General features: G+C 39.3%; 3 protein-coding genes across 6 annotated transcripts in view; all 3 read right to left on the bottom strand.

Annotated features, from left to right (window-relative positions):
• Positions 1-307: 307 nt before the first annotated feature.
• On the bottom strand, positions 308-3,253 carry LOC106518668 (galectin-3-binding protein A). The gene is made up of 6 exons (XM_014010039.1): positions 3,038-3,253; positions 2,678-2,790; positions 2,333-2,536; positions 2,080-2,214; positions 1,654-1,945; positions 308-1,574 (listed from the first exon to the last, which is right to left on the bottom strand). Exons 2-6 carry the CDS (start codon positions 2,766-2,768, stop codon positions 491-493), a joined length of 1,806 nt encoding a protein of 601 aa, XP_013865493.1. The 5' UTR covers positions 2,769-2,790; positions 3,038-3,253; the 3' UTR covers positions 308-490.
• Positions 3,254-3,326: 73 nt separating this feature from the next.
• cant1a (calcium activated nucleotidase 1a) lies at positions 3,327-9,977 on the bottom strand. Of its 4 annotated transcripts, none has more exons than XM_014010043.1 (4): positions 9,846-9,977; positions 4,593-5,255; positions 4,305-4,508; positions 3,327-4,219 (listed from the first exon to the last, which is right to left on the bottom strand). In XM_014010043.1, exons 2-4 carry the CDS (start codon positions 5,230-5,232, stop codon positions 3,849-3,851), a joined length of 1,215 nt encoding a protein of 404 aa, XP_013865497.1. In that variant the 5' UTR covers positions 5,233-5,255; positions 9,846-9,977; the 3' UTR covers positions 3,327-3,848. The 4 variants fall into 4 exon arrangements, with proteins under 4 accessions (XP_013865497.1, XP_013865495.1, XP_013865496.1 ...); XM_014010041.1 differs by having other exon boundaries at positions 9,707-9,977; XM_014010042.1 differs by lacking the exon at positions 9,846-9,977 and adding an exon at positions 7,433-7,614.
• Positions 9,978-11,419: 1,442 nt separating this feature from the next.
• syngr2a (synaptogyrin 2a) overlaps positions 11,420-14,506 on the bottom strand; it is a 5,498-nt gene continuing 2,411 nt past the window's right edge. The window contains exons 2-4 of the mRNA XM_014010045.1: positions 13,497-13,734; positions 12,734-12,867; positions 11,420-12,607 (exon numbers count right to left, since the gene is read on the bottom strand). Of these exons, the coding sequence (XP_013865499.1) occupies positions 12,413-12,607; positions 12,734-12,867; positions 13,497-13,734 (567 nt within the window). The 3' untranslated portion in view covers positions 11,420-12,412. The remainder of the gene's footprint in view (positions 12,608-12,733; positions 12,868-13,496; positions 13,735-14,506) is intronic.

A 14,506-nucleotide genomic window follows, 5' to 3' on the forward strand; every position in this document is an offset into this window, starting at 1 on the left:
AAGATATTATAACACTACACTAGCTATGAGGTTTGAGGGTTATACAGTAAGGTTATTCACACACTTATACTTTGAGTTGTTAATGGTGTTACTCTTCTTTAAGTAATACTTACATAAATGCTAATTTAGAGGTCAAAGGTACGTTGTAGATTTTGTCTTTGAACTAAAGTACACATGAAATCTTTAGAAATTAAACATCTTTTCTGTGGTTGATTCACTTAGGCTTGATGTTTCATTGCTTATATCTAAAAAAAGACTCAGTGTTTTATCATTTATTTTCTGGGACATTTTGAAATAAGAAGCAAAATGAGAATGAAGAAATCACTTTATTTAACAAATGACAAGGACACAAATAAAACATTTGATACAGTAACAGAATTTGGGGGAAAACAATCCATCAGTTAAATTGAAGAGGTGATTTGTTTGGGATGAAAAACTTAATGATCATGCTCTTTGTGATTGAATTTCTACAGCTGGCCCTGATGTTGGGTCAGGCATACTCAGGTCTCACTACAAATATGTAGGTGTACTTGTCATCGGGACAGGGATAGGCCGGGACCTGGGTGTCATTTGTAGCAACGTAAGCCAGGTTTCCTTTGAAGCCCTGGATCTGAGAGATGTACTTGTTCTGGCACAACAACAGAAGGCGGTTACGGAACAGGATATTGCGCTCAGAAGTATGTCGGTTTTGGGGATACAGGTTTGCTGCAGGAACTGACGTGCACGTCAAACCATTCCCTGAACATTCATTTTGGCTTGTGAAAACTCTTGCAGTCCAGGCAACCATGTCCTTCTTGAATAAAAGGCTGTTGTGGACAGGTGTTTTGAACCATGCGTTGTCAAAGTAATAAGATGGATTAGGAGTGGGGACAAGGTAATACTGATGATGATTATAATAATTTGATCTGTGCATGGAGTTATATGATGAGCTTCTTTTCAAAGGTTTAAGGACAATGCTCCAGGTCTCAGAGGTATAGATCCTGGGTTTGTAATCATCACTGTTTTCGTTGAAATTTGGATTAGTTGTAAGATTACTGAAGAGTAAAACATTAAACTGAAATGCTTTCAGGACACAGTCGAGATAGGTGCTTTTATGATTCTCGTAGAGGAGAGAGCTGGACTCCAGGTTGTACAGCTTCTCAGCAGAAATCATGGGGAAACGAACGAGACGTAGCAGGCCAACTTGGGTTTCCAAACTTAGGGAGTTGGACTTGTCTGTGATCCATCTTTCCACCGTCTGAAGCACAAAATACTCATCAGGAGCTACCAAATCTGAGCGGGTAAGGAGGGCTTGAAGGAGCTCCACTGGAAGGTCAAACCAAGTTGAGGAACTGGTCAGGTTTTGATAGTTCCAGGCCAGGTACTGGATGCAGTTTTCCTGAAGGATTAAGTCCTCAGTTTCTACTGCGTATTGGTAAAGTGAAAGCGGGGTGTTAAAGGAAGCATCGGGGATWAATTTTGAGAACAGCCGGCCTACGTCCTCCATCAGACGCTTTGCGCCAAAATCTGAAGCCAGCTGATGGATGCACAGTGCAGATGAGGAGGTCACATCGATCTTATGGGTGTACAAGTACCTACCAAGAGGAAGGGGTAAATATTCATTATATCCATGCATGTTCTCAAGCAAAATTTGTAATATTAAGTATATCATACCTGATTAGAGGTCTCAAGTGTGATTTGCAGGGCTTGCTGACCCTAACTGTGAAATTATTCATCTCTACTGAGATTTTGAAGAATGGGTGTTGCATAAGGATAACTTTGTGAGCGCAGATTGTCGTCTCAGTCATCTCTGGAGTGCCGTCATCCTGCATGTTCCCAGTCGGACTCTGGAATGTGATAAGGCAATCGCAGCCTATCCCACTGTCAAATATTTCACCAAGCTCATCTGAGAGSAGAATGCTGTGGTCCAGGGAGCGTGGAGAGATGCTAATGGTCATATTATTGCCTGAAAACACACCATCATTGGGATGAACGTTAAAGAAAAACAACACAGCTGAATTCTGCTGACACAGAGCTTTTAACGTGATGTCAACATGGGTTCCCCAAAAAGAGATCTGTTCCTTATGAGCTTCTACTTACTTCCTGTTTCACAGATAACTCCAACATCCTCCTTATGGGAGCAGTCGGTAACTCCCCAGCCACCAAATGTACAAGACACAAGCTGTTTCTCTGTTCCTTTGCAGCTGATTTCATCCAGCCAAATTGGGTTAGGTGCTATGAATTAAACGACAACAGAGAATAAAAGAAAAGTGAGTTGATGCAGACTTAAAAATATATCAAAAGCTCTATCTGCATTGCCATCTGGTGGAAGATAAACGGAACTACAAGGCACCTTGTCCATAGTCTTTGCCAACAACAACAGATTTGGCTCCAGGGAATTTGAGCTGGTGACACACCACCTGAGCCTCATTCATGCCCCAATTGTCATCACACACAGTTCCCCATTTCCCATCGTGGTAGACCTCGACACGACCCTCTGAAAGGCTCTCGGTACCAAACAGCCTCACATCACCTTCTTGCAATACGGTATTACGTCCTGTGAACACAAATCAAGGCTGTAACAAGACAGATGTTAAAAACCTGCATAACCAAGAGTTCATTCTGAGACAACTGGTCATAGTTTGAGTATGGTCAGAGTACATTCAGTAAATACAGAATACTTGAGCTGAAAACTCACTGAAAAGATCAAGACTGTTTGCTGTTCCTGAAACATACAGGAGAAGCAGCCAACCAGTATGTAGGCCTAGGTTTCCGTAGAAGATCATCATATCCAAATGTCAAAGTTGTAATCTACAACAAAAAGAATGAATGATGTGAGAAAAGAGCTTAGTCTGCATTTACATTATGTAGGTTTTCTTTTTAAAATGGTGTAAAAATACAAAACAGTGCAAAAGTCTTAAGCTATTTATTTCTTTAAAATTTTCTTTCAAGAAAGCAGACTTGATCTTGTAATGATCAAATAATAAAATATGTTACAAATTTTTATTGCAACGCAACAAACAGTTCTGTGTYCAATCTTCCACCTAAAAATGCATACCTTCTTTTCTCTGGTACGGCGCCTCCAACGAACTTCCTTTCAAAGTCTGCAACACGGATCTCACTCACGTCAAAGTCCAGCAAAAGAGAGAGAGGATGTGAATATATTCTGCAGCTGCACTTGTCCACTCCCACTGCTTTTCCACAGTTTCACTTCACAGTAAAACAAAACAACTGAGTGGTTTCACAAGTTTTAAGATTTGTCAAGACATGTTTGAGGGAAGTGTGTGGCTTTCTTATTGCTGTGTTTGTTCAAATAAATAAATAAATAAACGATGAGACTCAGAAAATAGGGATCGAGATTTTACTGTGAGTTTCACCCAGAAAACACAAAAAAACAACAAACAACAAAATGCAAACAGTAAAATTACTTATTTAAAGTTTCCTTCCAATTCTGAGATAAAAAGCATGTGTCCAGAGTGTTTAACATCGAGCAAACAGGAAAAAAGTGTCGAGTATGTGCATGAAAAGACATCTGTTAAGAAAAAAGAAAAACTCAGTTTGATAAATCAATTTTTTTGTACATTCATTACAAATAAGGCTACAGTACTATTAAACCCCACAATTAGGTTTGCCAAGGAGATGACCCTGGACAGCACAAGTTGGCACTGCAGTATTTCGATATAGATCGAAATAGAAGACCTCATTTTTCAGTCTCAGCTTTAAATTCTTCAGTGCAACAACCCTTTGAGGGTTGGAGTTACGCATTTTCTAGGAAGCAGCGAGTCCAGAAAGTCCAACAGTGACTGGATTGTAAACAAACTAGAACCACAGTGCCATGGCCTTAACAATGATTCTGTCTCTGACCCCCTCTATATAAACTCTAAGCCCTCATATTTTACATCTCCAATCTTGGCTTCAGGTAAAAGAATGCGACCATCGAGCGTGAAGGCCGTGATGTAAGTCGCGATCTTTCCGGCATCCTCTTCTGACTTAAGCGCCAGAATGATCTGGTCGTCGGTGTTTGGGACAAACTTGAAGGAGGAGAAGCCGTGAGTGGGGTTCTGCAGTCCAACGCGGCTCACTTTGATGTCGTTGAAATTTGCGGAGCAGCTCAGGACGATGTTCGTACCGCGCCGCTCGTCTGCCGTCTCCTCGTACCGCTCTTTGCTCGCGCGACGGGGGAGGAAAAACCAGCGCTGCAGGTTGTCACTCCAGGCTGCGGATTCGTGAATTAAATAACCTGCGGAGGAATTCAGAAAGAGCTCAAACACAAAGAAAGGAACTGGGGCTGGTTGTAAACAGAAAGATCATGTTTGTTTGCTCACCTGGTGGCTCGATCCCTGCTGCCAACTTCAGAGAGGTGTACCTGGGAACCCAGTTCTCGTGTTGTACGTCCCCCTTGAAGCCCACAACTTTCACCCACTCTGGGTTGTTGTTGACAAACTCACCCTCGGTGGTGGTCCACTCTTTTCCCAACCCACCAACGTACAAGTGCTCATCTTTTACCGCCAGCCACTCCGCTTTAAACCCTGCCGGGAGAAGGCACAGCAGTGTGAAAAAGCTGAATTACAAATACAAGTCTGTCAAGAGTTTCAGTTTCGGGAAGCACAAACCTTTAGCAACACTCCCATCGCCGTCGGGTAAGATAACCCACGGGATGGCCTTGTCTCCATCTATGTGGTAGACTACACCAGTTCTGTCATCAACAGAGTAGAGCTTCCCGTTGAACACCACCAACTCAGACAGCTCCATTCCTCGGCCTTTCTCCGACAAGTGGCTCTCCAACACCACCCTGTCCGTGTCCCACTCCACCGCCACCTTGTCGCCGCTCTCCGACACCAGCAAGTATCCCTTTCGCAAGTAGCTGAACCACGTCAGCTTCTTGTCACTCTGAGAGTTCGTGTCCAGGTCCGCGATGACCCCGATGCGGTAGCGTGTTCCTTGCGGGGTACGTTCAGGCGGACTGAGAGGGTAGGTGTCATTGTACCGGGTATCGGCATGCTTGGTGCTGGCGCAGTTGGATCTCGTAGCAGGGGGGTTGTAGGAGCGGGAGCCTGAACCCAAGTGCATGAAGAGCAGCAGGACCAGGGTCAACGAGACGGCCACAAGCACAATGGGCCTCCACTTGAGGCGGAAACGAGGGTCGGTGGTATTGGCCATGGAAGCCAACATAGGAAGACCACCTACAGAGATATGAAGCGGGTTCATAGACTCATTCTGCTCCAGTCGAGTGAAGCCTGGGGAAGCAGGCATGGAGGAGAGAGGCCTAGACTGACCTATGACAAAAAAAAACAGTGATTAAGTTTACTTTAAGACAGACTTGAACCAAATGTTAGTTTGTACTTGTAGTGCCTGTAGAAAACCCATATACGTAGGTTCTCCATGGTCACCCTTCAGGTTAGACAACGTTTTCATTTTTTTTTTTGTTGTTTCAAAAGACAGCCCACACAAAGTTGGGCTTGGCAGTCCAACGCACAATCTTTTGTGTATATCAGCAATGCCATAAAGCTGTTACACTTGTTTTGCAAGCCATCACAAGTGCAAAAGGTTTTCAGAAAAGAAAAAAAAACTCATAAATGAGAGCTAAAACACTACCCAAAATAATTTCTTAATTTTACCACAGGTATAGCTGAGAATCAAAGAGAAATAATCACAATTTAAGTTTAACAATTACATTGTTAACAAGGACATTACTTGAAATCATTTCCTTAAATCTATAACTAAAACAAACTTACACACCTCTTATCTGTCTTACGTTTGTCCAGAATAGATGGAAGTCAAATCTATCACCTGAGCCAGTATTTTATCTTTCCCCCCCCCCCCCTCTCTCTCTCTCTCTCTCAAATGAAAGTTCATGCAAGTGTGTGTTAAAGCATGAGCAGAAGCAGGAAGAACATCCGTCTTGAGGCGGAGCAAACGTCAGGTAGTGACCAATATGCTGCGTCTAAATGGAAGGTGAGTGGAAGTAATAAAATTACAGAGGATTTGAAGCAGGAAACACTCGCACTTTATTTGACACCGGTACTAGGGCTGTGAAGTGGCGAGAATTTGGTGATGATATATATCACAGCACAAGGATCAAAATACAATGTATTGCATTTGCAAGAAATTGTGTTACTGTGAACAAGGTGATATAACGTCATTGTTTTCTCCAAAATATTCTAATTTTAAAAAACTTACTATAAAGAACACACCGTGCATTATGAAATCTGAATAAATTCATACACTAAACAACAGTGAGAACTGCATTTGTATTTCACCTTTTTTTTCTTACAACATCCATCCATTAAAACTTCATTAAAAATCGATACAGTGCTTTTAAGAAACGTTACAGTATCAAGTAATGAAATATCGCTATATTTCAGTATACAAGTTTTTTCTTACACCCCCAGGTACAATTAAAGACTTCATCTAATTATTTGAAGTAGGGCCATAAACAATAATTCATTATTCAAACAATGAAAAAAAAAACTTAAGTAGCATTTTCTGTTAGGTATTTTATAATGAAGTAAATAAAAAGAGAATTTATGTGAGCACAATTATAAAATATATTCTAAGAAACATTAAACTCATTAAGAGACTAAACGTATCGAACTGTTGCTTCACTTTTATTTTATTTTATTTATTTTTTGTTATTATATTTTCTTACATGTATTGTAGTTTAAAAATGCTATTTTGACTTGAACAAATCAGTGTTTGTCATGTTTGCAAAATACATCATGATTTACTGGAATGTTTCATTGAAACTCTCAGAAATTAACCATTGTATGCACAACTACAACTGATTAACTTTGAGTCAACCCGGTTCAAGAAGGCTGCCACAGCTCAAACTCAGATATAAGATGGCTGAAACTCTGTCAAATCAACTCATATTCAGCTCAAATTTAATGCAGTAGTAGCTGAGAGTCTTCCAGGACACAAACAAATTGTGTGATGTGTGAGAATGTACGGTCATTATCAAAGTTTGACCAAAACAACTACAACTCCCCATCTCAACATGTGGTGGTCTTTGTTGTAAAGTTTGACTCGGGTGGTCTTATCTAAAAGATAATGGGTATTTTTCCAGCTCAAGAAGATAGTATAAACTTGAGAAAGTTACACGGCACGTGAATATTTGCTGCAGCATTCAATAAACTAGTGTGAGCCTTCAGCTGAGTCAACAATCACAGGAAAATTATCCATCTGCAGCAGTGCAGCCAGCTGTTAGAGAATTAGAAAGAGAAAACTTGTATGAGATCAGCTCAAGTGAAGGTTTGATTCAGGAGCTGCAAACCAGGCCTGAACATGAGGTGCAGTTTTCCAAAGCCAGACCAAGACCTGAAAGACCCTTTCATAAGAGCCAGAAAGGCAACCCATTATGCCAGTATCGTCAGGGCTCATACTGAGGCCAGCTTTACTAACATCACCTCCACGTAAACTAAAAAAAATAAAAAAAGAAGAAGACCAGGCTCACCTTTTCGTCTCCTGCCAGATTGCTTCACTTGAGCCATTAAACTTTATTAAAAATAAAAAACCCCAACACTATCAGCTCCAATCTTTAAACTCTCACTCGGCTCACAAACTATTTAATGTGCGATCGTGACTGGTTGCGGTTTCAGTCCAGCGCTTGTGAACTTTACCTATACTTGGAAGATTACGCTCCAGCTCAAAGGGGACAAATCAGGAGACCGGCCCAGTTCATTGTGTCATCATTCACTGGAGTAATCTATAAGCTCCCAGGAAGCAGGGAAAACATTTATGGACTGATTGGTAAAAGGTGAAAGGTGGAAACTCCGTAGGAAGAATGGAAGTTAAAGGGAAGTGTTGGTTTAGTGAAGAAACATGGATTTTTACATAACACTGTTGTTTTTGTGATGCAACCAATATTCAGAGCAGACTGAGGTCACGGATCAATCTGAGCGTAACACATGATGTACTCTAGAAACTAAGCACAGGAACATAAAAGTACCTATGACTTGTGGTAACGTTTGTTAATGACTGACTAACTGGAGAAATAAAAGACCTTCTGTCCATGACAAGTGATTAATACATCTGAGCTTCTCCAAAGGGTTTCTACTCAGAACGTGTTTTCATTCAGCCACAAAGCTACAGAGCTGATTGACAGAAAACAGATTAAGTTCATATCAGAATATAAATAGCTACAATAAAAATATATATTAGATTGGTTATTTCTTGCCATACACTCGTTTGTTTTTTGCTTTCTGGGCAGATTTGGTGCAGATCAGATTTCTGGGAACAAGTCAAAACACTGATCTGTTTCTTTCAAAGCACGGACGAGTTTTCCCTCAGCTCACTTACTAATTTCACCATATCAAAACAAACGGATATTAAAACCCCCGTCAGTTGTGTAGAAAGATGTTTTGCTGTAGCTACACACAAATATGAATACACATTCATAAACACTATTACACCAGCCATCAGTAATGGGTGATAATAATGTTTTTTTTTTTAAACTTCAAGGCACTTAATGAGCTGGAAACTCATCATATCCTAGTTTTATCAATATTACTACTTTATTAAATATTTCTGTACATTAATGCATTCTGTGAAGATACATCACAGCTCAAAGGATCTGAATATTTTTGGTCATTTTCTCAGTAAAAAATATTTTAACATTTTGCATTAGAAAAGAAAAAAAATCTTGCAAAGTAAAACCTATACAGGCAGTATCCAGAAGTTTCCAGTTTTACACCTCAGGACACCACCAGAGGTCTCTTGTGCACCTGAAAAACCAGTTCTGGCAGAATCATGGTGAGGGTTTTGCTGTTGTGGCTATTACAATGCCAGCGACATTGACGCTTTGTAAGAAATATGAATTCATTTTTTGAAAAGATAACAATATAACATTTAAGCAAAAACAAATTTCACACCGCTGAGGTGAACAGTTGTTGAGATATTCACACGTAAAGTAACAGGAAGTGATGATGAAGGGGAATGTCTGAACATTGACACAGCAGCCGACAGCACAGACTGCAGACAAGAATCTGAATAATCAGACAGATGAAAAAGAGAGAGTTCAAATAATATTGTTTCAATAAACATGGAGTTCCTCGTCCACTTTGATGTCACTTCTGCTTCCACACTGACCGAGCCATGTTTAAGAAAATGTGCCAGTTGTTTGACCAAATGGGTAAAATAGTGTGTATTGTGACAAGTCTCTTGAATATAAAAGGTGTTTTTTTTTTTTTACTTTTTATATTGGAATGATATGCATGTCACAGGCACTTTATCAGCTCACTCTATTGGTAAAAATACTGCTGCTTATGAAGCCCAGATTATGTGCCTGTTTGTCATATAACCATCATTATCCAAACAATAAAGTGTTTGACAAATTAACTTAGGGTAAAATCTATATAAAAAAAGAAAGTATAACATAATGCATAGTTTTACTTGACCTAACACAAGAAAGCCCTATTTGATACCTTTTGACAGGAAATGTTCAGAGGAAACATATTAAAGTGACACAGGCTCTTAAATAAGTAATTGACAGAGAACATCTATGTTGAAGCCCAACTCACTTTATATTTAGTTTTGTCCCATAGAAGCTACAATAACCATGAACTAGCAGACAATTTCAGGCATTTCCTCCTTAAAGGCCTTTTAAAGCTAAAATAATTCACCTCTGACCTCTAACAGCTTCACCGAACCAAAGAGAATTAAGTTATTAATTTTATCCATCCCCATCTACTAAAAGAAAGGGAAATGTTTCAGGAAGTGACAGACGAACCTTCGCATGAATGAGTTTGGCTTGGCATGTTCGAGTCCGAGCTGTCCTCCTCCCTGCCTGACTGAGATGCCATCGCTGCTGTGAGAAGAGCCCTGAAGCCCTTCTGATACGGCAGCGTCCCACACCGCCTCCAACTCACCTCAGGTGTCGGGGGTTCAACTAGTGACAACGGTCCGGTGATGGTTGGAGCTCAGGCGTCATTTTTGTGTCGCTCTTTCTTCTTCTTTGGCGTCGAGTAAAGACGGTCACTACTTCCTGTCCTGATGACGACAGCACGGCGTTGCGTCTGCGCAGTGCGCGCGCAGAGGAAATGTACGACGCTGCGTTCAGGTGCTGTCGGAATTATGAAAACTAGTCCTTCTAGACCAGTGGTTCCCAAACTTTAGATCTTCTGACCCACAAAATATTCATGGCAAAAACTTGTGACCCCAAATATTACTGGTCTGAGTACACAAACGTCGTTAATAACCCTAAGAACACGGGCTTTTTGACAATCTAAACAGCTTGTACACAAATATAAATACTTATTTATACTTATTTTGTGTTTTTGTAATAATTATAGGGAAAATATTACATCAGCAATTATTTTGTTATCCTTTAAATTGATTTCTGGAGATTATCCAAGGTGCTTCTTGACCCATAATTGGGTCCCAAGCCCAATTTTGGGAACCAAAGTGCAGTGGTTCCCAAACTTTTCAGCTTTTGACCCACAAAATAACAGTAGCAGAGACCTGTGCCCCCAGCTATTTTTGGATGATAAACATTTGTATCAGGTCAACTAAACATGGACATAGTAACAATATTTTTATACTACATTTATCCTTTCTAAATATACTAACCTCACTCCTTTGCAACAACTAAGGCAAAAATGTAATTAATTCAGAAAATCTTTTCAGGACCCCACCTTGATGTTTCGGGACCCCACTTTGGGTCCCGACCCCAACTTTGGGAAACACTGTTCTAAACAGTGAACTCATGTGTCCATTCATTTAGTCTTCTTTTGGCAACAACAWAGCCTGTTAGTTAAAGTGTTTATTTATTAGAAGCAAAGGAGAAAGAATAATGTACAATAATATTTCATGTAAAAAATACACAATTTAATACTTTAAGTATTTCCCCTTCAAATTACATAAACCAGACCTACTGACATTTTTAAACATTTCCGTCTTGTCAAAGTAGTTTCTTATATTCGATTTTTTTATTGGATCAGATTTGTTCCTTTACAACATCACATAAATATCTGCAATGTGTAAATTTTATTCACAAGATTTTTTAGGAACAGGTAACATCAAATTAAATAGTTTCCCTCTATTTGTGGTGCACTTCCATTACTTGGCCAGCAGGTGGCAGTGAATAATGTGCCTCTGTGCCTTTTAAATCTAGTTTAAAAAAATCATCTTTCAACAAATTGTCCACCTTAACAGTTATTCATTGAATAAAACAAAGACTATTTCAGTTTGAATTACCATACAAATTCACCGGTTGAATTTCCTCATTTAATCAACTTCCTAATTTGACACCTGTCAAAAAATCTCTTTGATGCATTTATGAAGCACCGTCATGTGTGTACAGTAGGACTTTGTCTTTTGTTAACAAGCTCCTCCACATTCAAACAAAACCAAGTCAAACATTTGCTAAAAGGGTGTATAAAGCACCTGCACAGGGCTGACCTGTTTCTTTTAAAGCAGGATATAAATTATAGGCTGACCAAGATGAACTGGAACAGTTTTTATTTGGCAAACCCAGTCTGATACAGAACACTGTATAAGGCACATAAATGTGGAATTACTCTTAAGCCATTGAAGGAAACAGTAAAAGTCACAGGAGGCGATGAAAAAAAAAATCAAGTAGAAAAAGCGCTATTAAAAAGTTTGGATGTCAATCTTAAGCAAGATAATAAATATATCTTCAGTTTATTACTATGTATCAAAATAGTGCCAAAATAGTTTGATTTTCCTTTTTTTTCTTTGCTAATATCTGCATCTGAGCCACACCACAAACCAAATGATCTGGATATGTCGAAACAAGCAGCATGTAAAAGTTTAAAAAAGCTATAGCAAGTTCAAACTGCAGAAAAAGAAATTATCAGTGCATTTAAACCTATTTTCAGTGGTTAATTGAAAAACCATTACAGTAGATAAAAGAAAATAATTCCTACGAGGTCAAACAACATTTGCTCAACTAGAAATCAAGTTATGTCTGTGAAACAGTTGCTATCAACATTAGAACAACAATATTAAAAAAGTACTTTTGCGTTCCCAACAGTAACACACACACGTAAAATATTAAATTCTCAAACTTTTTAACCCACAACAGATTTTCTTCTTATTGTTTTGCTTTTGGTTTTAACAAATCTAACTTGGAATCATATCTGAAACTATTTAATTACTCAGCATTTTGGTACAAAGACAACAAAAGTCAACCTTTCAACAAGAAAAAACAAGTCTCTTCAGATTTCAGTTGTGTCAAACTTCAACTAACAAAAAAAACATCCATAAAAAACAAAAACAACGCGCAATCACGATGCAGCAACTTTGATAACAATAAAAATAATAATAATAAAATCAGTGTGGCCACGAGTATGGAAACACTCCAACAGAAAGATGTGCCGAGAGCAGCAAAACTAATGGCACGTCATTCAACAAAAAAAAAAAAAAAAGAAACCCACCCTCCTCACTACGATTTACACGCCTGAATCTCAGTTCTTCAGTAATTTGGGGGCTGGTACTCTCCTGGGTTCCCCTGGTTGTTGGAGAAAGGTGACTGCTGGTAGCCTGCGGGGGCAGCATTGTTGCCGTACGGGTACGGAGCGGTGTGGTCGTGGGCCGGGTCCGTGTAGTCCTGGTTAAATTCACTCACTCCCTGGCGATACCGTCCGTACGCAAAGTAGAACAAAAGGGCCTGTTGGAAGAAGCCAAAATGAATGGGTGGAGCTTTTCCTTACAACAACAATTGAACCGGTTGAGTGTGTTTGAAGGTAGTTATTTTGATTCTGGTGGTAACGCACGACAGAGATCAAATGCTCACCCAGGTGATGATGGAGAAGAAGGCGAAGGTTAGAACAGCCCTGCCAGCATCAGCTATGACCGTTTCAGGATTAGTTTTGGACCACTGGTTGGCCAGGACACAGAAACAGATGAACCACAGGAACGTCCAAAAACCTGTCGCGTGTTAAAGGCAGGGAAATAAAAACAAGCTCGAGATTAAAAAACAACCTGATTTCCAAAAAACTGATACGTTGTTTAAACATTTTCTTTGTTTTTAAGCAGAATGTTTTATTTACAATGGAACTGGAAACTGTACATCTTAAGCAATAGAAATGGGTATTTTTGAATTTGATGGCAGCAACACAACTCTAAAAGGTTGTGACAGGAGCCAGCATATACAAGTTTTAATAATAATAATAATAATAATAATAATAATAATAATAATAATAGAATTCATTTATAGGGCACTTTACATTCATAAATCTCAAAGCGCTACAAAAAATGATAGGTTTAATGGTTTTAGAACAACAACCATCCAAATGATGACTTCTTCAGGGAAGAACTTGCATATTTCAGCAATACAGTTCTAAACTGAATACCACATGATTACAACAGCATGGTTTTTGCTAAAATCCTACATCAGACTGGAACATTTATTTACAAAAACTCCAGCAGCTGGTCTCCTCAGCTCTTAGACATTTACAGACTCTTGTTAAAAGAAGAGGGGATGCTTCACAGAGGTAAGCATGAGTTCGTCTCAACATCTGATGTGTTGCTAAGCTGTCAATAAAACCGATTCTCACCCGAGAAGGCCAGATCTGCAGTGACAATGTATTTCCTTTCATTGGCATTGCTGATGTTTGGAAAGTGAGCGTCCAGTATCAGGAAGGCAACACAGGCTAGAAAGCCCAAGACTCCAATTGCCACACCGAAACCACAAGCGTGGTCGTTGTCGTTGAACATGCAATGGGTCTCTTTCAAGGTGGTTGTATTCGTGTAGCCTTCTGATGTAATGGTTCCAAATACCACGATGGAAAATATCTGCAAAGGAACAAAAAGCCACAAGTTTACTTGCAAAGGAAAGCAAAGTGAAAAGTGTCCTGCCTACAATAAGGTGGCATGGTTCACTTTCCTTCCTCTTTCGTAAGAAAATGGATAAAGTCATGTGATAAGACACCTGTCAGGCCGATTTAGACATGTGAAACCCTCAAAAGTTTCAGTTTTAAACAGGTTTTAACAAAGAAAATACTGTATGGAAAACATTTAATACAATGTCCTTGTGTTTTTGGAGGAGGTAATTTAAACAGTGCATCAAGACAAAACTAAAACACATTCATATGCCGGTTTCTAATATTTTTTGTTTTTAAAAGAAAAGCTGCATGCATTTTATGTTATAGCTGCATAAAAATAATAATTTTGTTTTGGATTTGTGTAATAATAAAAGGACAGTCCTCTTAGCATACACTTTACTGGTGCACATCTGTAAAATAGACAAAAGGTATAGAGAGGCAGGTAAGAAACAACAGAGAACAGCAGGTAGAGAATAAAAGGCAGCAGTAGGTAGTAGGGCTGCCATGATTAATCGATTAATCGATGACTAATCGATTATTAAAATAATCGATGACTAATTTAATAATCGATTAATCGTTTTCTTTTTTTTTGTTCTTTACTTTGTTTTTCTCTCCAAACTGCTTTGACACCTTCCACTGCCACATCTGCCTTTCTGTCCTTGACACACATGCACAGTAGTGGTAACTGGGGAAGGCCGTGGACGTCACAAGACATTATACAGATTATACAGACAGGCTCTGGT

This window comes from Austrofundulus limnaeus, unplaced genomic scaffold (genome assembly GCF_001266775.1).
Source record: "Austrofundulus limnaeus strain Quisiro unplaced genomic scaffold, Austrofundulus_limnaeus-1.0 Scaffold65, whole genome shotgun sequence".
Taxonomy (NCBI): domain Eukaryota; kingdom Metazoa; phylum Chordata; class Actinopteri; order Cyprinodontiformes; family Rivulidae; genus Austrofundulus; species Austrofundulus limnaeus.